The sequence below is a fragment of the Artemia franciscana genome, chromosome 21 (genome assembly GCF_032884065.1).
Source record: "Artemia franciscana chromosome 21, ASM3288406v1, whole genome shotgun sequence".
In the NCBI taxonomy this organism is placed as follows: domain Eukaryota; kingdom Metazoa; phylum Arthropoda; class Branchiopoda; order Anostraca; family Artemiidae; genus Artemia; species Artemia franciscana.
In genome coordinates this window covers 10,955,076-10,981,305 of record NC_088883.1, presented here as the reverse complement: position 1 = coordinate 10,981,305, position 26,230 = coordinate 10,955,076, and the positions used below count along the sequence as shown (strand labels likewise).

The 26,230-nt window shown below is 35.5% G+C and overlaps 1 protein-coding gene across 12 annotated transcripts in view; it reads right to left on the bottom strand.

Moving 5' to 3' along the window:
- The window catches only part of LOC136040542 (solute carrier family 41 member 3-like), a 117,843-nt gene that overhangs the window by 20,662 nt on the left and 70,951 nt on the right, over window positions 1–26,230 (bottom strand). For 7 of the 12 annotated variants that reach the window (XM_065724737.1, XM_065724736.1, XM_065724734.1 and 4 more), the window contains 8 exons: window positions 22,841–22,956; window positions 18,364–18,651; window positions 15,368–15,548; window positions 14,008–14,329; window positions 10,024–10,203; window positions 8,491–8,635; window positions 6,535–6,681; window positions 1,877–1,936 (listed from right to left, as the gene is read on the bottom strand). In XM_065724737.1, the coding sequence (XP_065580809.1) occupies window positions 1,877–1,936; window positions 6,535–6,681; window positions 8,491–8,635; window positions 10,024–10,203; window positions 14,008–14,329; window positions 15,368–15,548; window positions 18,364–18,651; window positions 22,841–22,956 (1,439 nt within the window). The remainder of the gene's footprint in view (window positions 1–1,876; window positions 1,937–6,534; window positions 6,682–8,490; window positions 8,636–10,023; window positions 10,204–14,007; window positions 14,330–15,367; window positions 15,549–18,363; window positions 18,652–22,840; window positions 22,957–26,230) is intronic. The other 5 variants (XM_065724742.1, XM_065724741.1, XM_065724738.1 and 2 more) reach the window with 1 other exon arrangement.

The window sequence follows — 26,230 nt, the reverse complement described above, 5'->3', positions numbered from 1 at the left end:
GGCTTGGAAAGAGACTTGGAAATTCTAGCTTGCAATTCAACTGAGAGGACAGTCTGAATTTTTTTTTCTTATATTTCTTCTTATTAAAAGTATTTAATTACTGAAGTGTTCTGAAAAAGGGAAGTTAAAGAAAAATATAAAGTAAATTAAAGGTCGCTTGTATTTAATAATATAAATAGATTTATTAGAATTAATAAGTTGCCTCCAAAAATATAAGGTCAGCTCATATGGAGCAGCATATATTACTCTGAGCATATAAGTGAGTTGTACCTTCACCAAAATCCATGATTAGCAGCATTAGTAGTTTTGCATAAAACATAAACAACATAATTCCCAAAAGTTGAAAGTGGAACTTTGTCCCAAGCTCTGAAATAGTTTTATATGCCTGCATAATTTCAAAAACTAATAGAGAATACTTTTTTCGAGTATTCTATCAATTACATGCACACAAAATACTCTTCTTCATATAATTCTTGGCATTTTTTTAGGGGTAGTGCTGTCAAAAATATTTGGTAAGGTCCAATGCTCTTTTTGCAGATGGCAGTTATTTTGTTGAAAATACTTACAAAACACAACCTGCAATTTAAGCGATTTTTCAACGGTATTCTTATAGTTAAGAAAAGATCTGGTAGGTAATAATGTATTCCTTTGTCATTATTTTCAAAACAAGATGCCAATACCATCTCACCAATTAAAGAATCCCAAAGCTTAAGCATGTCACTCGTCTCAGTGAAGAAAACGGACAGTAGCTATTGGTATTAGTAGCTTTACCTTTTTATAAAATATGAGTTAGTGAATACTTATTCACTGATGAGCCAGAATCTGGGTAGATAAACTAAAGAGACACACTTTTCAACATTTTGCACAATACTTTCAAGCAAAATGAACTAGATCTCAGAAAATCAAGCTAGATAAACGGAGAACGAAGAATTGAGCTCCTAGTCTTTCGGCCTAAACACCATAACTACTCCTTATTTTAGACAGGAAAGAATTTGCAGAGAGGTCCTTCCTCTTTCCAAATGTGATAATTTACTTAGCCCTAATTGTCAGAATTATAAACTCGATCCTCAAATATTAAAGTTAATCTAAGAAATCCTGGCTTCAAGCATAACCAGGTAAAACAATGCTGACTTATGCCAGTATAAATGACAAGGATCTGAATTTATAGATGATCTTACCCTGTTCTTCATCAGGGTAAAGAAAGAAAGAAAAAATAACTTCAAAAGGAACTGACGACTGAAGAGTTCATAACAATACTGACTGACCTGTCATATTTTTTGCCATCAGTGAATCAAATCTCCCTTTGAAGAGCCCATTTGGGCTTCATTGAGTTTTTTTTTTAAGCTGGGAGTAATCAACGACAATTCAAACGTCTCCATGCAAAATGGCAAAGACTGAATTGAAAACACCAAAGAAATTTGCTGAAATTTCGTTAGATCGAACCCAGCAATGTATTTACCAAGGAAATCGTACTTGACTCATTCTCTTCTACACAGTTGTTTTCCTCGATGCGGTAACTTGCTTAAAAAAAAAAAAAAAAAAAAAAATCGCATGACACAAACATCGTATGGTGGGTGCAGAGAAAAACCGACAAACGAATCGAAAACCAAATTTACGAACGACGAGTAGACAAAAAAAATATATAATTATTATTTCTGCTGAATTCCAGCCACAAAGGAACCAAAGCATACCATGCAAAATTCTATGGGGTAAGTAAAAATTTACAAATTAATATCATGCAGAAGCAATTCACCATATCCAAACCAGTTATCAAAGTTATAGCATGCATCAAAAAGAAATGCACGCATTTTCAAGAAAAAGACAAACCACTCAGCGTTATGAATTTACTATGTGGCCTGGGATGCAGCAAACTCACCGTTGGAGCAGTCAAGCTGACAACCCGTTTCTTGAACACGATAAGATGAGCAGCAACTATCTGAAAGTAACAACCAGCACATAAACGTCATGAGGTCTTTATATATAGGAAGACCATTAGCGTTACTTATGGGAGAAGGATGCTACCCCTATTGTATTTGGTTACTATATATGTAAATAAGCGCATTTTTATCGATTTTGACTTTTCAAGCTTTAGATTATATAAATATTGATGATAGAATAAAAAAGATTACTCAAAGAATACCAAAAAATCGGTGCGACATCTGCCAAGATACAGATTTAGAGTAGTAAAAAGGAAGGTAGCACTAATTGGAGACAATGAAATACGAGTTCCATTATTGGTGTAAGAAAAAAACCTGCAAATGAAGTCATTAAATTAACCAGGCGTTTGGTAAAATATACTGCCCTATCCCTCCCTTGTTGCCTAGTGAAGCCACTGGAGAGGATGTATAATAAGTCAACATTAGTGCCAAACTAGCTAAGGTATTCTACAGCTAATATTTACTGCATTGAGTCTGAGTACTGAGGCAGGAATCCTCAACGTTAACGTCCCGTCAGTCTTTCGAGGCTTCTATACAAAAAAGCTAAAAAATAAAAAATCGTATACACGGAAAGGCGAGCTCGCAGAATGTGCATATCCTCCACATAAATAATAATAATATGACATCATCACTTTCAGTAATGAGGCAGGAATCCTCAACGTTAACGTCCCGTCAGTCTTTCGAGGCTTCTATATAAAAAAGCTAAAAAAAAAAATCGTATACACGGAAACGCGATCTCACAGAATATGCATATCCTCCACATAAACAATATTGATATGACGTCATCACTTTCATCACAGATGAGGCAGGAATCCTCAATGATAGCCTCCCGTCAGCCTTTCAAGGCTTCTATATAAAAAAAAAACTAAAAGTAAAGAATTGTATACACCAAAAGGCGAGCTTGCAGAATATGCATATCCTTCATATAAGTAATATCAATGTGACGTCCTCTCTTTCGTAAGATCCTGCTGATTTTTAGAAAACTACTTAAAACATTAAATTTTCCAAAAAATTTCTATACATCCTATTATACCTTTCACTCTTTCAATCAATGTTCAATATCTCCACTTTGGTGACAACAATGCACATTGTAATTAACGCAATTCCTCCAAGATACTTAAAAACATGTGCAGAAACGAATGTTTAAAATTCCTTCCTTCCCAGGTTACACAGGCTTTCAAACAAGGGTCTCGTGGTAAAGAATGTTTCGTAGAACACTTTTTTGTGATTAATCTTTTTTGTGAACCTTTCTGAAATTCATTCTGTTTCGGGTTACATAGGCTTTCAAACAAGGTGCTGGTGACAAAGCATGAAACAAGGTAGAACACTTTTTAATTTTTTTCATATGACGAAGAGTTTAAACATGCCATAATATCAATACTTACAAATTCTACAACAATACTTAACAATTAAATATTGGCTCTGAAAATTCAGAACGATGTAAATACCTCTAAATTACTTGAGACAAACATAAAGAAAATTGTTAATGAAATTTGGTATTTTAAAAGACCTCGGGTCTCAGAGCTCTTGTTTTAAATCCTTACAAGATCCGGTGACATTGCTGGGACTTGGAGGAGGAAACCGGAAATCTTGGAAAACGCTTAGAGTGGAGGGATCGTGATGATACTTGGTAGGAAGAATAAGCCCAAATCCTAGATACATGATTGAAATAACCAGACCGGATCGGCACTCTTTGCGGGAATCGGAGGGGAAAACCAGAAATCTTGGAAAACGCTTAGAGTGTAGAGATCGGGATGAAATTGGGGGGGGGGGAAGAATAGGTACACTTCGGTACACTTAGATACGCTATTGACATAACCGGACCAGATCTGCTTTCTTTTGGGTAGTTGGGGGGTTTTGCTAGTTTGGGCGTTTTCAGATAAGCTAGGACAATGAAAGTTGGCAGGCTTATCAGGGACCAGACTAGCTTAAATCAGAAATAGTATCTTCCAAGATTCGACCATCTGGGGGGGGGGGGGTGAGCGAGCGAACAAGATAGTTGAGAAGAATTTTATTTGCCAATAAAACAAATGATTGTTCTTCTTAAGTATGGATTGTGGTCTAAAGGTATGATTCTCCTTAGGGTGCGAGAGGTCTGGAGTTCAAATCCCGAACCATCCCAATTTTTACATGAAAAAGATCCGAAACCAGATGCGTGATCAATATAGTGATCGCTGAAAGTTGGCAGGTGTATCAGGGGCCCGACCAGATTAAATTATAAATAGTCCCTTCGCCGATTTGACCATCTGGAGGCGGGGGGGGAGTGGAAGGACGGCTAATTCGGAAAAATTAGAAAAAATAGGTATTTTTAACTTACGAACGGGTGATCAGATCTTAATGAAATTGGATATTTAGAAGGATATCGTCTCTCAGAGACGATATCGTCTCTCAGAGACGATATCATCTCTTATTTTAAATCTCGACCGGATCCGTTGACATTGGAGGGAGTTGGAGGGGGAAACTGAAATCTTGGAAAACACTTAGAGTGGAGAGATCGGGATGAAACTTGGTGGTAAAAATAAGCAAAAGTCCTATATATGTGATTGGCGTAACCGGAAGGGATCCTCTCTCATAGGGAGAGTTGGGGGGGGGGGGTTAATTCGGAAAAATTAGAAGAAATGAGGTATTTTTAACTTACGAACGAGAGATCAGATCATAATGAAATTTGATACTTAGAAGGACCTCGTAACTCAGGCCTCTTATTTTAAATCCTGACCGGATCCAGTGTCATTGGGGGGAGTTGGGGGGAAACCGGAAATGCTGGAAAACGCTTAGAGTGGAGAGATCGGGATGAAACTTGGTGGGAAGAACTAGCACAATTCCTAGATGCGTAATTGACATAACTTGACCGGATCCACTTTCTTCGGGGGAGTTGGGGGGACCTAATTCTGTAATTCGGAAAAATTAGAAAAAATGAGGTATTTTTAACTTACGAACTAGTGACTGGATCTTAATGAAACTTGATATTTAGAAAGGCCTCGTGTCTCAGAGCTCTTACTTTAAATCCAGACCGAATCCGGTGACAATGGGGGGAATTGGAGGAGGAAATCGGAAATCTTGGAAAACGCTTAGAGTGGAGAGTACGTGATGATACCTGGTGAGAAGGATAAGCACAAGTCCTAGATAGGTGATTGAAATAACCATACCAGATTGTCTCTCTTTGGGGGAGTTTGGGGGGGGGTTAATTCAGAAAAATTATAAAAATGATGTATTTTTAACTTACGAACGGATGATCAGATCTTGATGAAATTTGATATCTAGAAGGACCTCGTGTCTCAAGGCTCTTGTTTTAAATCCCGACCGGATCCGGTGGCAATGGAGGGAGTTGGAGGGGGAAACCGGAAATCTTAGAAAACGCTTAGAGTGTAGAGATCGGGATGAAACTTGGTGGGAGAATAAGTACATGTCTTAGATACGTTATTGACATTACCGGACTGGATCCGATCTCTTTGGGGGAGTTTCGGGGTTATGCTAGTTTGGGCACTTCCAGATAAGCTAGGACGATGAAAGTTGGCGTGCGTATGAGTAACCAGACTAGATTAAATTAGAAATAGTATTTTCCCTGATTCGACCATCTGGGTGGAGCGAGCGAACAAGATAGTTGAGAAGAATTTTATTTGCCGATAAGACAAATGATTGTTCTTCTTAAGTATGACTTGTGGTTTACTGGTATGATTCTCCTTAGGGTGCGAGAGGTCTGGAGTTCCAATCCCAGACCACACCAATTTTTACATGAGTAAGATCTGAAACTAGATACGTGATCAATATAGCGCTCGCTGAGAGATGGCAGGCGTATCAGGTACCTGACCAGATTAAACTAAAAATAGTCGCTTCCCCGATTTGACCGTCTGGGGGGGGGGGGAGTGGAGGGGCCGTTAATTCGAAAACATTAGAAAAAATGAGGAATTTTTAATTTACGTGTGGGTTATCGGACCTTACTGAAATTTGACATTTAGAAGGAACTCGTGTCTCAGAACTCTTATTTTAAATTCCGACCGGATCCGGTGACATTGGGGGGAGTTGGAGGGGGAAACCGGAAGTCTTGGGAAACGCTTAGAGTGGAGAGATTGTAATGAAACTTGGTGGGAAGAAGCTGTTGGCTCTTCCAATCTCGTCACAAGTGCCATATGAGCTCTTGGCTCTTGTTTTTCTTTGTTGCGATTCTTTTTTCGTTTTGGAAAATTTCATGCTTGAACTTTCGTATTTAGTTTGCAAAACCATGGGCGACTTGTGCTTGTTGACGACGTGGCTGCCTGTCCATGGATTGTTCTTTGTGGTTGGTTGTGTATGGCTGTGCTGTTTGACCTGTGTGATTGTGTGGATGGGTGGGGTTGGGGCCTCGTTCGGGTGCTGGTCTGTGTTGGTCACTGGTTTGGGAGGGCGGTCTTCCTTTTCTCCTTCTGTCTCTCTCTCTTTTTTTTTTTTTTTCTTTTTTTCTTTTTTTTGTGTTTGTGCTGTTGCATTGGTGATTTCTCTTTTCATGATATATATATATATATATATATATATATATATATATATATATATATATATATATATATATATATATATATATATATATATATATATATATATATATTTGATTCAATAAACTTACCGTGAATATCAAAGAAAATAGATGCGAATGCTGTAAGTAAGCCAAGAGTTATCAAATCTCCTAAACTGGCAGCAACCGGGGTGGCGACATTGTCCGGATTCAAATTGAACTTGTGTGACAAATATATCACAGCCATCATAATAACACCTAGAAAATATAGGTAATATATTGCACACCATACCTAAAAGCAATGAAATTGCACCGATCAGAAGTACCAAGAGGCTCAAATTTTTTTTTTTTTTTTTTTTTTTTTTTTTTTTTTTTTTGTTGTTTTTTTTGTTTGTTTTTACCCCAAGGAACGATCTTAGGTGTGTTAATACCTAGAAGCCATAATTCTTTAGTATTTTTCTTTGGGTTAGGCCTATTTCATAATTATGAATTTTGTGGGGCAGCATCACATTGTTGTCAGTGACCAGTGGCAGCTCAACTACCCAGTGGCAGTTCAAAACAAACAAAAAAACCTATAAAAAAATCAATAACTAATTAGTTGAGTTTGACAAATCTTTTTACTCATAAGAATTCAAACATCAGCAAAGCTGTTTGATTCCACGTGTTTTAGCTTAGTTTTGGTTGATTTTCCGCTAGAAATTTTACCAATTCAACCAAAATCCAACTGAAAACTGCACAACTACATATGAAGGTCCTTATCATTCAAAATCAAACTCCTGATTTTCCTAATTTCTCAAGATACATACGATCGTATAAATTTCCACTTAGCCAATCTACACAATCAGACTTCAATTTAATGTCTTTGGTACTTGAAAAAAAAAGAATAAGGTAATCATACGTACAAGGCTTTTAATTTTTGCCTAGAATAATAAAAACACACCTAGTGGGTTTTAACTCTCAGCTAAGATGCAATCGTTTCTCCTGGGTTATTAACTCTTACTTAAAATAAACGGTTTCTGAAGCAAGAGTTAATAATAAATATGATGAAAGAGCCCACATGACCGGAAATAGCGAAATCCTTGACACACAACAATTCCTCTTAGGTTTCTGAGCCAAAATAGCATCCCGTTACATCCAAGCCATGAAAACAGGAAATATACCTAAGAAGACAGTGAATCCTGCTGTATTCTAGGATTCCATTTTTCTTTGCCGTCTTCATTTCACTTTGAAATGAAGCGATATCTCATGTTATCAGCCAATAGAAAGACTTGGGACACATTTACAATGAGATTTTACTAATGTCAATGTTTAATTTGATCAATCAAGTTTTTCACAAAATTTTCTGATTGGCTCAAAAATTCTATAAGAAATACTGATTGGCTTGAATTACTTGCTAAACGTCGGTATTTTTAAAATTTGATTATGAACGGGGCATTAGAGAATTTTGATTCAATCAGATACACGAAACAGAATTCACATAGCGATGCTGCTGAGACTCGGTAAAATCCACCTTCTTAAGTCTTAAATATCTACCAAAGTAAAATATTTTCAATATTTCAGATTGCTATATGCATTCAAATGTTATTTGATTCCTTCAAAGGTAATATTTTTTATTATTAACCCTGTTCAACTTCAAATAGGCTAGTCAACTACGTCCTTCCCCAACAAAGACATGTTACATTAATAATGGCACTCATAATATTCAAGAAAACATAAGTAATGCTGGACGCAAAAGCTATCATTGAAACAGAAAGTATGGCAGATATCAGTTTGAGCAGACAAGCAAAAGACACAGCTAAAGCAAGAAATACGGCAGAAATCAGGTTGAGCAGACAATAATAGAAATAACCACAAACAATCTAATTTCCTGTGGTGCTTGACACCATAATTATGGCAACAAATAACCTGTAAAAATGATGGCAATAGTATCAAGATTAGAAACCATAGTAGACAAGAGAAGCGAGATTGGAGAGTCCTAGTAAAGGAAAATAATAAAAGGAAAAGTAAAGTAAAGGAAAGGAAAAGGAAATACTAAAGGAAAGGAAAATAAAGGAAATAAAAACATACCTAAGGCAAAAGACGCAGTTGATGCAGTAGTTATTGCAGAAACCGTAATGAGCATACAATCATTGAAATCTAATACTTCACCAGTGCTAAACCCCATAATAATTGCAACTAGTGAAGCAAAAAGTCCAACAACAATTGCTTGTACCTAAAAGAAAAGTTTCACAATTAAGCATTATATCATTGTTAAGAAGAAATTTACGCAAAAAAACAATATGTAGTGTAATATAATTGGTGTAGTACAAAGGTAACAAAATAAATTTATTTACTTTTTAAGAAGAAAGGGTGAAACAGCGCCAACCCCTTCTAGGTAAAACTGATGGTTGTGCTTTATATTGGATTAATTTTTATTTTATTTACGAAAAATCTATAGAACTAGTATTTTATATGTAAAAAGATATATATAGACACAATAAACAAAATAGTCAGACTTACTTTACATCGACAAAAGAAAATGGAATAAAATGATTCACTTTTGTTCAAAGTAAAGAAGGGGTTACACAGTTCTACTAGGTACTACTACGGATATGTTTAATTTTATTATGGCTAAGCCTTTGAATTCTAGCCCTTCACATTATCGTTAGAATTTTGAATATTTTGATTTGCATTTGCAAGTCAGAGGAGGCATTTGCCACCCTTTACTTCTGAGCTACTGGACTTGAAATATTTTTAATTAGTCCAGATCAAAAAGAGTTATAGATGCAAGGGGGGCAGTCTTTATCATCCTTGGAATGGCTAGGGCTCCCTAGATGAAACTTTCAAGAGGTGAGCAAGAGGTTGAGCTGAGCTTAAAATAGATTGGGGTGATGCAGGAGTGCGCAGGGCTGTTTTTACCCTTAAGGCAGCTTAGTCCTGCAGCCAGCTGTTAGTAGTAGTACCAGTTGCAGTAAGGGGGTAATACAATTTCTTTTGCCTCTGATTCTTACAAAATTACACACGGGACTATTAAGCAAATTTAATTTTAAACTCTAATTATTCATAAAATTTATTTTGTAAGAATTGAATAGTAGCATCTTCTCATTTCTATAGGTAAGATAAGTTGCATTATTATCAATAAAATAGGCCATTGAGCCCTTAAATTTTAGCCTATTCGAAATGTTACAAATTTGTTGGGATAAATTCACACAAAAGAGCTTGTTTATATGTCTTACATGTAGTTAAGATAAATAAGATATTAATTTTAAACTTTAGTTGTTTCTCAAATGTAAAGATTAAAATATTAAATTTCATTACTTTAGTAATAAGATTCAAAGAGCTGCATTCTGCTCTGGAATTTTACCCCAAGATCTTGGGATTTCGGCCCTGAGAATGTGATCAAGGAAAATGTATATCTTAAACTTTACACCGAAAAAAGTTGTGATTTTCCCTCAAAGGGGATTAGTGATAAATTTTCAGTAGCAGCCCCAGACCTGTGCAGTTTCAACTTTAGTCAGCACTGAAATACAGACTGAGTTTTATTCACATTTTTAGTCTCTGTAGAAAATGGACCTCATCATCAGAAAAGTCAATGCTAGCAAAACTTAGTCAATTAAGTACCTGTACTAAGGCCATATTCGTCTTGGCAAGAAGGAGTATCTCACTTTTCTTGTCCATGTGCCCCAAATTAGCTTGAGTAGACAGTCTTGAAGCCAAGGTCATTTCCAGATTTCCTTTAAGGCCAAGTAAGGCGGGTATCATTATGAAAATAGTTCCAACATTTTGAAAGACATCCCAGTGCTAAAAGAATTTGTTCGATATAAAGTTGACAAATAGTGAAATAAAAAAGTAAAAAGCCAAAGGCGGAAAATTATTGCTGAACACGATATATTAAAGAAGACCAACTTTATTTTTTATTTCTTCGAATTATCAGTATCCTAAGATTTTCGTCCTCGAAAATTTTCACTTATTCATGAACCAAGCTCTAATTTATGTATTGATCAAGATTTTTAGCAGTTGGTGAAGTGCTCTGGAAGTTTTTGATGTTTTTCACAGCTAAATTCAACTAAATCTACTTAGCTTTGTCTTAGTTTTTTTTTTTTTTTTGTTGGTTTATGCTATAAAACTATCGAAGTTCTTATTGCAAATAGATCTCCCAAGACACGACCATTGACTGGTATCAAAAATTGAATATGGGGCTCCTTAGAGATAAAAATTCAGTTATTTAATAATTAATACTAAAATATTACTTAGCTTCCGGAGCTTTTACTTCGAAAGTTAGTTTTTTTTACTTGGTTTGCTTTGATACCTTTATACCTCTATACCACTTATACAATTATAGCTATATACCAACATCATATACATATGTCCATTTCCTACACCGATACCTATATACAACTTTAATACCTCTCTATTCATATAGAGAGGACACCGACAAGAAAATTTTATTCTAATTGTCAACTTAAGTAGAGGTCCAACCAAACAAAAGAAAAAAGGTTTCTCTCGTATACTTCTGGTGAAAAAAGTGGGCTTTGACTCACTGATTTACTTGACCTGACTTATGGTTCTTACCAGGACGGCGCAGGGAACGATGAGACCAGGCACTTCTAGGCTGGCCAATCGCTTGGCAAGCTCATTGATTTACGTCTGTGACATATTTTAGTATGCCAGCCACAATATTTCTTGAGCGAAACATAAGAATAGTAGAAAGAAAAAATAGTGAATTTTGACCTGGTTGGTTCTCCCATGCCTAATTTGAATCCAGTAAAAAAAGTTTTGAGTCACAGGATGATTTACAAGAAAATACTCTGTTTTCCTGTGGTTCAACTAGGAGAACGGATCAAAACAGGATAACCAAAATTGAAACATGCTTGGCACAAGTAAAGTTTTGTGAGTAAGCCAGAAAATAAGATATTTGAACTAAATAAATCAGTAATGATGTTTTACAGGAGTTAAGACTGCAATAACATACATAGATACAAGGCAGCCAAAAAAGGACAGATAAAAGACAAATAGCCTCTAAAATAGCTGGGGCACTGGTCTCATGTACTAAAAGTTCAAAAAATCCCACTAGATTTTGAAAAAAAAGAAACAATTTTTGGTATTTCCATTGAGGAAAGGATTTTTGGTATTTTCATAAAAAAAACTGCCCCCCTCCACTCCAATTTCTTACACTATCTATTGTACCCCCTCCCCTTACATATTTGTGAATTTACATCCTTATATTCAAGCAAAATTTGGAGAAATAGTAGCAATAATTGATACTGGGACCCAACTTTTTATTCGTTTTGCCTCATACGAATAAACATAGGCCTGCCCATGCACAAAAATGATTTTACTTGTTGTTTAAGATAGGAGGCTGCAAGTTTCCTGTATGGGGTTTTCGGCAAAAGTATACTTTCCGTTTCGATCCGACGCGATTTCTGAGGGGTTTCCGGCTTTTTTTGAAGTTACTACTATTTCTTTGTAAATTAGTGTTTTAGTATTAAAACTAATCGAAATAATAAATATCATTCTTGAATCAGCTACAAATGGTACTTTTTTCTCGCTAGACAGTTTTTTACGCGTTTTAAATTTTTTGTTACTGTGAGTCGTAGTTCCTTCTTTACTAGGTTGCAGTTGTCGCTGCAAGCATGATAATGTCCACAGTCTTTTACAGTATAATCTTCTACATCAAAAGTTCAGGAAGCAAGGACTTCCTGATTCCGGGGATATATATTGAGTCCGGGAATATATATTGAGTCCGTGAATAAGAATCCGGGAATATATATTGTCTAGATGTTTTCCAGAGGAATTGTCTAAGGATGGTTTAGGTACCCGGTTGATTCATTACACATTATATAATAAGCAATACGAAAATGTGGTCTAATCCCGCTTTTCATGGCTAAAATAAACATATTTAATAGTAATAAAATATTTAAATAAAAAGACAAAAAGGCTGGAGGTAGCACCCTAGAAGTACAGCAAAAGAGCGAATGACCATATGTAGCCAAAAAGACCTTATCGGAGATAGGCCATTAGCAATTATGAGATTTCCCACCTTTAAGGACTACCCGAAGTCCAAGCATTTTACTCCCTAGTCAATTCTTTTCAGGAGCGGCAACTCGATCAAAGACAAAGTTATCAGTTTTCTTTGTCGCTTCAACTTGATAAATATGAGAAGGTAGAAATTAAGGGGTTTCTCACTCAAAATTACGATTAGGTGCAGGATATCCTTAGCAATTCTTCTTGTAATAATTTATACAATAGGATGTTTTTTAATATATTTGTTAACCGGCAGTTTGATGTCTGTACGCTACTTATTCTCTAGACTCTGTTTAAACAGGTTACAACTAACTAATACTTCACTGAATCGCTCAAGAACAATCCGAGTGGTTAGTCCCTTGGTCTAATTTATGCATTCTCACCCGCTCCGATTACAGCTGCATCTAGTCTTTTGAGGGGAATTTTCGACTTCGGAAAACAAATATGTAAAGTATTTGAAGGGACTGCAGCCAGCAAGCATATATTATAGAAATAAGTTTCTGATTGTTGAATAGAATATTTTTTGCTCTATTTTTTGATACCCCACAACAACAGTGTCAAGTGTAGCAATCTAGAATGCAAACCCCAAACAGGTTTTATAATTATTTTGAAATTATAAAAAAAATAATTGTCGTCTTTAAGATTTGATTAGATCAAAATATTCACCAGTTTTTTTGGATCTGTTAAAATAAAAACCGCCGAAATCACTAATTCAGGAACGTCAGGCAAACTCCAAATGTTTAACATGGGAGGTATAGGAAGATTCCTTGAGAGTCCGTCCTGCCTTAAACTCGGCTTTACAAGCCACGACACGAGCATTCTCTTCTGTACAGATCTATGAAGGATGTGTATAAGGGCTAAGAACAAAAAAAGAGCAAATTATGTAAAACTATAGGGAGGTATTGGGAATATCCTCAAAATCACAAGATTACTTGGAGGCAACAGTGCCAGGTTCAATTTCATTCATCATTGCTGTTACACTAAGAATGTTCCTAACACTTTCAGACTTCTAAGGTATTTGCCAAAAATTGGTTGCTAAGCTGTTATCAAAGAGAGGATCAGAGTGTTAATCAGAACGATTAAAATATAATTAAACATAAATTGCGCTAGTGATTCTCCGTTTGAATGCAGCTGAGCAAACGGCTTTTGGCAATTTTTCGGAAGTTTCAAAATGCCGGATACAATCGTAACACCGACAGTACGAGAAACTATATAGAATTTAAAAATATAATATAGCCAGGGCCGTATCTAGGATTTTTTTCGGGGGGTTTTATAAAAGAATTTTTTCGGGTGGAGAAAGAATGGTATAACCAAGAAAATATGATCAAGTATTTACCTGCATTATACGAAGGAAAAGTCCAGCACCGACTACCGACTACGTAAATACGTAAACACTATAAAAAAACACGTAATAATTTTGATTATTCATTTTTGTTACTTTTTACGAATCTGAAAAACATTTCGGGGGGGGGGGGGGTCAAACCCCCTAATATTTTGCGTGTGCTTTATCTTGTGCTTTATTATGTATTTGTAGTTAAAAAAAAACATAATATAACCAAGAAAATACGATAAAGTATATACCTGCACTATATCAAGGACAAGTCCAGCACCAACTACTCCCATTCCTGCCATTAGAAATGGAAACAAAACCTCGGTCAACATTGAACAGAAGCTCTCCTTTATCTCCAAACTGAGTACGCTAATCTTGTGCTTTCCAGTTGTATCTATGAAAATATCTTCTGAGCTTGCTTCAAGATCTTTCTTTGTCTCAAGGGGTGAAGTATCTATGGACCAGACAGTTGCAGGAGACTTGATTTGAAGTGTGTCACTAAGTGGTAGGACTAAATGATCATCTTTGATTGGTTGATCAAGTTTAGAATTTAGATGCATTTCAGCATGATATCTGAAAATGACAGTTTAACTTGATGATAGTCTAGAATGAATCAAGAAACTATTGATAATCACGAAATAAAGTCGAAAGTCAAAAATAAAGTGTTAAAAAGTGCTTACGTAATTTAATTAGCAAATTAGGCCTATTCGTTCGTTTCCAGGGGCCCTAAACACAGTCAAGTAGTCAATTGAATACTCTACCTCCTTTGGGTAGGAATAGCTTTTTTCTTTTCTTCTATTTTGTAGACTGACTCATATTTAGATTAAATGAGATAGGCACTGGTTGGTTTTATTGGCAAATTTTAGTCTTTTGAAATTCAGTTATACTATAACTAATGACATTCTATATTTTCAAATGCCTTGTTTTGAAATTAATTATGATTTAATAGTAAACAGAAATGAAAATAAAAGATTGAAAGTGACAAAGTATTTGAGTCTTATTTTTAATATATCATCGAAAGTACCTTCAGACTTTATAATTTCAGAACTATCCAGATCTCTGGGAGGGTTTCATAAGTGAAAAAAACGAGTCTCAAATTCTTATGATAATTGAATCCTCTGTTTTAAAAATTTTGTTTTTTACCATTCCGACGCTAATTTGACAATTTTACTCAGTATGTTTACACGTATCGTATTACATTTATAATCAGACAGAAGGATTCTTGCTGTGACTCAAAATCTCATAATCAGCTCGTCAACAAAATAGAAAGCATGAAATACGACCGCTTCCAAACCAAATAATAATTTAGTATATATTTTTAGCGTCCATTTTAATATTCAAAAAGATTAAAATTGCCCCGCCTTCTGAAAACCTGACTGAATTACCTATGTAAAATTCTAAGCCAGTATAAGGACTGCAAAATTTTTGATTTAGAATATTTTCAAAAGTAGCATCGCTGGCCTTCTATAATAGAGATAAGTATCATTAGCTTCCAAGCGTTGCCATTATTTCTAAATCCAACTAAAACGCCTCTGAGTTACGGACCTTTAACTCTCTTTTTTTCCAAAATTCTTTGCAAAATCGTTGAGATTAGTAAATTTTATTCCTTACCTGTCAGTAAGCCACAGTTGTGAATGAGGATATCTTCCATTGGTAAGGCTTTCAAGGACTGGACCTGCACAAACGATGATGCCATCTTGGATTGAGCTGTTCCTATCCCTCTGAGGTTTTGCAGAGGATGAGAAATTTGTACAGAGCGTTAGAATTGTTGACGATGGATTGATTGAAAAGGCTAGAAAAATTAATATGAGAAAACAGTTTTTTTTAGAGTATTCAGAATCTTTAAGTCTCAAATTTACATGCAGGTTTTAACAATTAATCTATAAGCGAGAACCAGATGAGCACGATGAATATACAAAAGTTGCAGAAGAACATAAATTGAACACCAATTTCGAAGTACATAATGAATTTCAACGTCTCAAACGTGAACGAAGTTGTTCGTTATGACAAAACAAGGTCCAAATTTTTAAACCTTTTTGCTTTAAACATAAATAGGAATCTTAAAATTTGTATTTTATTTCTCTATGTGTCTACCAGACAGCATATGCAATAATTTGTTTCAAGAGCGCTGAAGGTCCATGGCACGATCACCAAAATATAGTCTGGCGAAAACCTTCTCATCTGTTTCATGGACCTCTGTCTGTTTTTACCATCACTTTCTTTTTAGTTTTGTCCTTTGAACTGAGTTTTGAACTTCTTTATATTAGATGGGGGGATTGTGCAGGTGTAAGGTTTCTTTTCCTCAGACGTTGAAATCAATATGGTGCAAGGCTTCATTTCTCCCGATGGTGATATTGTCCTGGAGTCAGGCATCTCTTCCTCAGATAGTAAAATTGCCCTAGTGCAAGGCTTCTTTTCCTCAGATGGTAAAATTGCCCTGGTGAAAGGCTTCTTTTCCTCAGATGCTAAAATTGTCCTGGTGTAAGGCTTCTTTTCCTCAGATGGTAAAATTGCCCTAGTGTAACGCCTCTTTTCCTCCGATGGTAAAATTGCCCTGGTGTAACGCCTTTTTCTGCCTCAGGCCAGGCCAGGTACATACACAGAATAGTATTATATGCAGTAGTCGAAAAAGAGAAAAAGAAAAGTAAATCATGATATTCCCACCTTCACACCACCTAATCCCCCCTATCCTCAAACATTGAATATTTTGAATAAAAACCCAACTATTAATTCACTTTCAATATCAATTAATATTCGATGTGATGGTTTAAACTACTTTCTTTTTTATAAATTAAATATTCATTTCTTACTGGATTTATTATTATTCATCTGTCGGCACAGCGATGATTATACAGCAAACGGGGAGGGGTAACCACCACCATAAAGCAAAACATTAAAACATATAAACGGAAAAACCTGTACAAAATGGCCAATGGGGAAAATTTTTGGCCCCCCTCACTTTAATGAAGATGCAAAAATTCAAGAATTTTACAAATTCCTCTATGTGTCTATCGGGGTCTATCGGACTTACAGAACCCGCATTGGCAGTTCCTATCATAGTAGAGAATTTCCATAAAAAGTTACTGATTCTTGGTCATTCTCGGGTAACTGTTCAGGGAAAGACTTGAGATGAATATGTTATTTGAATGCAGATCTAGGGTTAGCCCTATTGTTGTAAATATTCCTGTTAAATTATATTCTGTAGTTTCTTTCTTTTTTTATTATTTTCTTAAATTCTGCCTCCCATTTTATTTTGAACGGTTCTGACAGGTAGTTAATCTATATCATATCGTATTACATCATGTAATTCGCCTATTTTTGCGTCTTTATTCAATTTGAACCTGCAATATTTGTTATTAATTCTGTTTTACGACATTTTCTGTTTTCTTCTTCTGTTATGAGTCATATACATAAAATTAAACTCGGGAAAATCCAATGATTTGGTTGGGGTACAGCAAGTGAGGAACATAGTCCAAAATATTAGGCAGCAGGCAAGGTACTTTAATTTAAAAAATTTCCATAGATGGCGTTGAAGTTGCGGCAACTGCTTTTTTCTGATCCTCACGTTTTGGAAGCTGAACGACATGGTAACTATGAGTAACGGAAAGATTCTTATTGACTGTTTACCTTCAGAGTAACAATTTTTAACTGGGAAATGTTAAAAGTAGTTTAAAAGTCCAAGTTTTACGACTCAATCGTCTAGTAATCGGCCATCAAGCCATGGCTGATTGTAGAAAAAGCCAAGACAGATAGTCCGATTGAGCGAGAGGCAAATCTGGCATAAGTCCTTATTAGGATTGTATAAAATGAGGTCAGTTCATTTGCTAATAGATAAGTCTATCTATCACCCGTCCATGCGTCATTCCTAGGGCAGAACTAAGATAGATAGTCATAGAACTAAGATAGTCATAGAACCTGTAGTTTTCCAAGTGTTTGGTTAAATGGCACGGGTAAATGGCGGGAGTAAGTATGACTTTCTTATTGGACCAATACTTGTTTGTTAGCTTTTAGAAAGGCACGCCCACCTGGAGTTTCAGGCAGGTTGACATTCTTAGTGGCGTTCTTTGGCTCGTCACAAATTTCATGATCTACCCTTGTGCTGTCAAAAGCCAAAACTAATCAATGGATATTGATTAGAACTCATACTCACCCTATTACGAACTGTCCTTGAAATTGTTTCAAAATCAAGAATGTTCTCTTTAAAAAAGTGCTCGATCTGTGCCAGTACTTCCTTTTCACTTTCTTGAATGTCAATGCTACTAATAAAAATTAAACACTTTTTCACGATAATTTATGACTTCCCATTAAAGATTATGTTCCGCTGTTATAGAGAACGAAAATGTTAGATTTCCACACCAAAAAGTATGGGTAACTTACAAGGGGGTATTCAGTATATTGTTTTTTTTTTTTGGGGGGGGGGGTTTACGGGAAGGGGGATACAAAAAACTTTGTAAAACCCTTATAAAACCCTGTTTTGTTTTTATTTCCTTTGGTTTTTTGTTCTTTGGCATTGCAGGCCAATGTGGAGTAAAAATTTATCTTTAAATTTGTCTTTAATTATATTTAACCTAACCATAAGTAAGGGCCAAAGTATTAATGAAACTTACGAATAGTGTATATTGGACCATCACCCCCATCAGCAGGGGGGGACGAAAGGTCCTTGAATATTTTGAGGCCACTGTTTCCGGCCAGTTCAACCAAGGCCTGCCACGTATTCTTATCCATGGAAGCAGCCTGGCCAATCAAAGACATCATTAGCCTCATCGTCTTTAGGTAAGCACCATGATTGTTCTCCATTGAAGTTCGAAATGCATTGCTATCTGGCCATGGTGTACCTTCAAAGCAGGGATTGTCGACACCATTTTCTGTATTCGCTATGCAACGAATGCCAAAAGCTGAAAGAGAATCTTGTATTTAGTGAAATTATGACTACACTACTACTACTACTACTACTACCACTACTAACAACTCACCGCAGGACCAAGCCGAGTAAGACCAACACAGCTACACACACTCCTCCTCCATCCCAATCTATTCACAGTTTCCTTCTTTAAACCCTCCCAGAAAGTTCCCATTTCCCTTAAATGTTTCTTTACGACATTCTTTCATCCTTTTTTGTTCAAATCTCTGAGTGATCTGATCTTACGTCATTCTCCACATTTTTTTTTAAATCCAGCCAAAGCCCTTAGATCTTACAGCTTACTGGTCTCAATCGAAAGTGCTTAAGTTTAAGTTACTCGGCCCAATAGAACGTTGAAAAGACGGCTTTCATGATGCCCTTTCCAAAGTCCTTGAACCACTGATTGGGGAGCAGAATTTGATTACATGATATTGTTTCATTGTCTTAAAAAGAAAACAAAATAGCCTGAGAAGGAAAATCAGAATCTATAGCTTTTCTTACAAAATTATTTTCTGTCGAAACATATAGAATCTTAGTAGATTGACAAGCCAAATGAGGGGGGGGGGTAAAGTATATTCTTAAAAATATAAGAAGGGCTCAATTTAGTTTTATTTGATTATTTTTCAATGGAAACACAAAAAACCATATTTTCCTATGAAGAGCCAAAGACGGTATTTTTCAAAATCAAGGAAGGGAATATTTTGCACCCCCCCCCCCCCTAATCAAAACCACTGACAGTATTTCGTACAGGCTAGTTGTCAAGTCGATCCTTAAAAGCAACTTACAAATTTAAAGTTTAGATTCCAGCCATATTTTTAGAGCAAAATGGAATCTGACTGTATCAACCCTTCAGCTGAGATTTTCCACTAGAAAAAAGTAAATACATTTGTTTCACTGTAAGCACATGTTCACACCAGAGCAATTTATGGTCGTCACGGTAATTCAGTTTCCAAAGTTAAACTTTTGTTGGCTTTTGTAAGAAATTTACACAGTAAGAAAAATTCAGGGTTTATCACGCAACTAAGGCAATTTTTTCTATATAACAGTTAACAGCCATAAAAAATGTTTATTTTTATCAACAGCAACAATCAATAGCAGTAACAGCAACAACAGCAGCAAAAAATTGCCAACATTTTTTTTTCAACAACAGCGACGATTTTACAACAGCCATGAAATTTTTTTTTTAATCAACAGCAGTAATCAACAGCAGCAGCGGCAACAGCAGGAGCAAAAAATGTCAAAATAACTTTCTTGCCTTTATAAGCAATTTACACAGTAAAAAAAAATCTGGGTTTATCAGGCATCTAAGGCAATTTTTTATATATAAAGGTAAGTTACGCAATTTTTTCAACAGTCAACAATCGACAACAGCAAAAGCAACAACAGCTAAAGAATTTCCAATATTGTTTTCAACAACAGCGACAATTTTACAACAGCCACGTAATTTTATATCAACAGCAACAAAAACACCAAATTATTGTAAATTTTATTATCAACAGAAACATTCATAAAAACGACAATCCTATGCGGACAAAGCGGCATTTAATATTGCCCAGTGATTCAATTTATGAATATAGCCTATTGCAGCAGCTTTTTTCAATGTGAGCCTAATGTAGGCAGTTTTTACGCAATACATCTGAATTATAGCTCAACATTCCAGAAAAATAATTTTAATTGCACTTAATGGTTAATAAATTGGTCTATAGCCACGATTCTGGTTTCATAACAACTGTAAATTAACAATAAACTTTGGCATTTTTCTTTCTATGATAAGAATTACCATTATTAATAAAAGAAACTTAGTTTTATGCGTAGAAAGTGGCTTAGTTTTATTGCTTTATTAAATGAACTTAATGAAGTAGAGTAGTAAAGGCTAACTGCAGTCAATTCCAAGTAACCACCGATTGGGTGACGAAATAGGATTTGGTAAAAAGTAATATTATCGTCTTCCTGAAAAAAAAATCTTATCTAATTGTGTGACTTTTAAAGAACGTTGCCGATGCTTCCACGTTTATCTCACAGAGTATTGGTAACCTGAAAGAGTGGAAACTGTCACTAGTGTCAACGAAAATCACCAACGCCATCTAACGTTTGTCGTTTTTTAGAATTTATCAGTGCAATAAGGCAAAATTAGTGTAATTTGTATATTTGGTAGAATTAGCGTAGTAATTAATGTCTGATCTCAGTTTCTAAAAATAAACACAATAAAGAGGCTTGACAAAACTGTCAAGAAACACAAAATGCTAGATGGCACTGTTGATTTTTTTCGACATTATTGGCTGCCAATATAGTTTAGATTACCAATTACTGATGGCAATAGGAGACCATGTTATCCAAAAATGCAAGTACAGTATGTATTACAAGACCCTTTAAATTTGAGGGGTCTGCTTATAGTTTTTAAATGTATCGTATTCTCTTAGATTTGGATTACCAAACAATTAGCTTATAAAATACTTTTTTTTTATGTGAAGATATACGGAAAAAAGCAGTGACACTAAGAAGGAAATACAGAAAAAAGTGATCCTCATTTTTACCCCCCAATTGAGACCCATTGAAAGTGGTAAGGACCCTCTGTCTGAAGTCCTACATTTTAGAAAAAAAACCCTTAATTTGAATCCCCTAAAGGCTTAATTAGAATTTTCATATACACATATTCCATTCAAGGGAATGTCACTCGTCCGAGAGCCCAACGAGGTCTTAGTTCACCTCCAATTAAACCTAGGCTTTCGCTCACGGGAGGTAGTCCAGAGTCTTGTCTTTTCTTTATATTTATATTTTAGCTTACTCCTCATTTTTTGAGGGAAATAAAGAAAATAAATAAATAAATACAGACTGTTTTTGTTTTAAAGAAAACGATACTAACAGATCTGATAACGAAAGAATTGCTATGTCATAGCATTTGTTTCATAAATGAACTCCTTTTACACATTTACCAAATATGATTTACTAATAAAATACCAACATACCACGACGTAAAATATGAGTTACAAGTAAGAAGACTTGTTTTTGTTCGCCTCGTTCAGTTACAATTTTTCTAGTTGCATAAGGAGTATTTTCACAAAAGTTGCGTAGGCACTAAATTTCATCCTCTCATTTATGAATTTAGCCTCAAATGCCCCAGGTATTTTTACATAATGGAAGATCCCGCCAGCCCAACCGTCACTGACAATTCGCTAAGAGCCACTTTTAGCAGATGCATGGAAGCCCCGATGCCACCCGACCAAAATGTTTTCGTCAGATTTGCTGGGGCGTAAACTTGAACATAAATAGAGCCTTAAAACATAAAAAAAGTTTTTAAATAGTATTGAGAATTTCAAAAAAAGACAGACGGCTAAATGTAAAACTCACAAAAGCACTCGACCAAACAAAGAAATTTACAAGATTTAGGTTGATACTCCAAATTCTTTCAATTCTTTCAAAAATCCAAATTAATTTCAAGCTAAAATTCATCAAAAATTTTCTCTGACATCATTTATTTATTGGAAAGATTCGCCAACAATTATTAGTAACTTTCGCATCGTTATATGATTACAACCGTATGGTCGCTGGATGGAAACGATCACGCGGTCGCCCAAAAACAAGATGGTCCGATAGTTTACATCAGGTGCTATGCAAGGCAAGAATAAGACCTGAAGATGCACCTGTGGTAGCTCAAGACCGGGTTTACTGTAGAAGTGTCTGCTCTCTCAACGCTGGCTCCAAACCAGCAGGAGATTTAAGTCAACTTTTTTGTTGACTCGCAGAAACATTTTTGTTCGTCAAAAATCTCTCCTGAAAGGTTTTTAGGACAAGAAAAGTAGCCTTTAGTTACTAACTTTACTCAGCTTCAGCCCATTCATACTCTGGCTTAGCTAGCATCAATTTCTACCTATTATCACTTTGGCTAATCAGAGCTGCTTATAAAAGATGAGGCAAATTATGATGGGCAGATAATGATTATAATAGACATTTATGTTTAGCTAAGCAAAATGAATTGGACTTTACGTGACTTTACAAATATTTGTCATCATCGAAAATTATATTTCAAGTTTTGCTACTTTTTTAACAGCAGTCAAGAGCAGTAGCGACCTTTAAGATTTTTTGGAGGGATTAGCCAAGCATTTTTCTGCTCAACAAGACTGAAAAAGGAACTCAATTTTACTCCTCTATCGAGAATTACTCGAAAAGTTATATCTTCAATTTACCTTCTTTTGGTGTTGACTTGTCAGATTTGATATGGAAATAGCCTGCTGGTGTTGTATCTGTGTTGTCGTGTCGCCCTTCAAGCTTAATCTTCTTCTTCTGTGAAAGCTCGAAGAACCTAAAAAGAAGATATTCTCAATTGTCAGAAATTAGGGATTTCAGTTATGGATGGTATCTATGGCAGAAACATGGCTGGTAAAAATCCACTATAAATGTAAGGAACATCCACTATAAATCGCTTTATAGGAGGCATGGTTAAGAGAAACTCGGTAATAAACTGAGCTCGAAATAGTCTTCCATGAATTGACGAATAGCCTGACCTAAAACAGACATGACCGAATTTTCTTTGTCTACCCTAATCGAGGCCGGGGGGGGGGTCCTGAATTCAGAAGCGTAGTGTATGGGCTTCTCCCAATTTATTCAACCTGTCGATGCAAATTAGGTTCAGATTCGATAAAAAAACAAAACTTAAAAACGATAAACGATAAAAAAAAATCATACGGCGCGGGGAGCACCACAACTTTTATCGAAGTTTTACCGATTTTACCGAAATATTAAACTCGGCTACTACAATGGAATGAACCACCCCACCCCCACCAAATTTTTATCAGTGTCCCTTCTGTTTAAGTTACTCTTTATGTAACGTCTAACTTAAATATGACCTAAAGTTCCACAAATAAAATGAATATCTTAAAGGGGCTTACTAAATACCTAAGATAGAGCCTTTCGATTTCTATTTTTTCTAAGAAAATTTCAGAACACACACAAAAAAGTTTTCCATTTTCACTTGTGTGAGGTTTTGGCTGAGCGACTTGTGTTAAATACTAATTTTTAATACTGGAGCGTTTGATCTGACCTGAAGTCCCTAACAACTCCCTTTGAAATCCCCAACAATGATCTAAAATCCTTAACAACATTGGACTATCACACAGTTGGTGATGACGAGCTGTAAATCAAGGAGCGATGTGGCTCAATAGTAGCCGAAACTCTAAGAGACAAAGTCTTGATAACAATAGATACATCAAAAGAATTGAATTTTGATGCTTATTCAAAATATGTAAAAATAATCAAGTTCAATCTTACCAATAAAAGATTACGAGCCTGAGAAAATTTGCCCAATTTCTTAAAATGGGGAAATCCCCCGAAACATCAAATGATCTTGATGAAAATCACACCTTCAGATTCAGCGGATCAGAAAACCCTATTGTAGAAGTTTCAAGCTCCTATATACAAAAACGTGGAATTTTTTTTTTTTTTTGTTTTTTTTTTTTGCCGAAAGAAAGATCACGGATTTGGGTTTCTTTGTTTTTTTTTTAGTTTTTTTTTTCAGGAGTGATCGTATCCAACCAGTGACCATAGAAAATCGGGAGAGGGCTAATTGGATCGGAAATCAAAAGTCCTAGTGGCCTAATAATAAGCAAAATATATTAGAGGGCGGCAAGCCCCACTCCCTCACCCTTTTTTCGCCAAAGGCACTTGATTAAAATTTAAGAGAGCTATTATGTTCAGCATAGTCAAAATAAATAATAAATATGTGTTAGAAAATGACTTGATCTTCTACAGCCCCCAGAGGAAGGGCTACAAGCTATGAGGTTGCACTTACAGTATTGGCTATTGAGAAGCATACAGATTTCTTTTTAGGGGGGGGGGTCTGATGGGGTATGGTACCTGGGAGGATCTTTACATGAAGGAACTTTTCGTGGGGGAAGGGAATTTTTGATGGTGGGAGCCGGATTTCCCTGCATTATAAAAAAGCGATCAGAAATTCAGTAAAACAAGTTCTTTCAACTGAAAGAAAGGAGCAACATTAAAACTTAAAACGAACAAAAATTATTACGTATATGAGGGGGTCACCCCCTCCTAAATACCTCACTCTTTACGCCAAATTTTCTTATGACTTCTAAAAAAGCTTATTATTCTAATTAAATGGCCCTTGTGTTTCAGGAGTCATTCTTAAATAATTGGAACAAATTGTCAAACTTTAGTGGCAATCCAAGTACAACCCAAAACGTGAAGCGATCTTAATGAAAATTTCACCATTAGCCTCAGCATATCAAAGAACTTTATTGTAGAGGTTCCAAGCTCCTGTGTACACAAATTTTAATTTTACTTTTTTTGCTAGAAGAAAGATCATGGATGCGTGTTTATCTGTGTAGTTTTCTTTTCCCCAGGAGTTATCATATTGAATCAGTGAGCATAGAAGACCGGGAGAGAGCTCAATTGACGTTTTTAAGGCATTTTCAAGACATTTTTAACTGAATACCCTAAAAGAGGATTGTTCAAAATATAGGGGGTCAAACTCCCCCTTGCCGCCAATCAGCTGAAGTGAATCGGACAATATTAAACATACGCTGTAAAAACACCGAGATTGATTTTCTTTAAGATCAATGAATTGTTTTAAAAATAAATGCTTGTGAAGAAATATTTCTCTCTGGAAAACATTACTAAGATATATAGAACAAGAAAGTAATTTTAGCTCTACTAAGTTCTGTTTTTAGTAATTTTGACTGTTCCTCACATCTAAACCATTACCAAAAAAGCAGCCGTTGCGAGATTCCCCCCCTAAAACCTCCCCCACCCTCTCCGAAATCAGCCACATCAGTACCAAGCGAATGGCCTTGAGTCAAAATATGAAGTTTAGAACAATATTCTTTCAACTTTTGATCTTTCACACTCAAGAAATATATTTTGAAAAATGTAGGTATTCTTTAAAAAAAAGAAGAAAAAAGCCTTCTTGAAAAGTGATTGCCTTCCAACGAATCAAGCGAGTTTACTCCTCTCCCCACTATAGCCAAGTGTTTCGGTGTGCTTGACTTGATGTAATAGGTATAACAAGAATATTAAATTAACTGCCTATAAATTGACAGAATAATACAGGCACACAAAGGTTTTTTTTTCTTGGGAGGGAGGAATAACTTTGGGAAGGAAGGAACAACTTTTTAACTTAAAAAAGTGGGTTATATAAAAAAAAATTATAAATCACCGAAACATTAATTTAATACCGATTTTAACGAAATGTACTAATGACGATATTAACGGTCGGAGAATCTTAAAACGATTGAAACGTTAACTTTCCCAAGCAGTTATATCTCTAATTAGTGTTCAACAACGGGCTTTTTTTGTAATTCGTGTATACGCATATGTTACAATGAATTTCCGAAATCTATGCATAGAGATCACATTAGCAAATTTTGCAAAATTAGTAATAGCAGTGCGACTTTTGTGACCTCTTCAAAGCCATACAGTCGTCTCGCAGTGCGATGCGACTTTATATTCATCAAATCAAAGTTTAGCATTTACATAACAATGCTCGGAGAAGTGTATTTACTTTTCGAAATAAAGTGCAATTATCGTAAAGAGCAAGGTATTGATGAGGGGGCAACCCCGTGGAT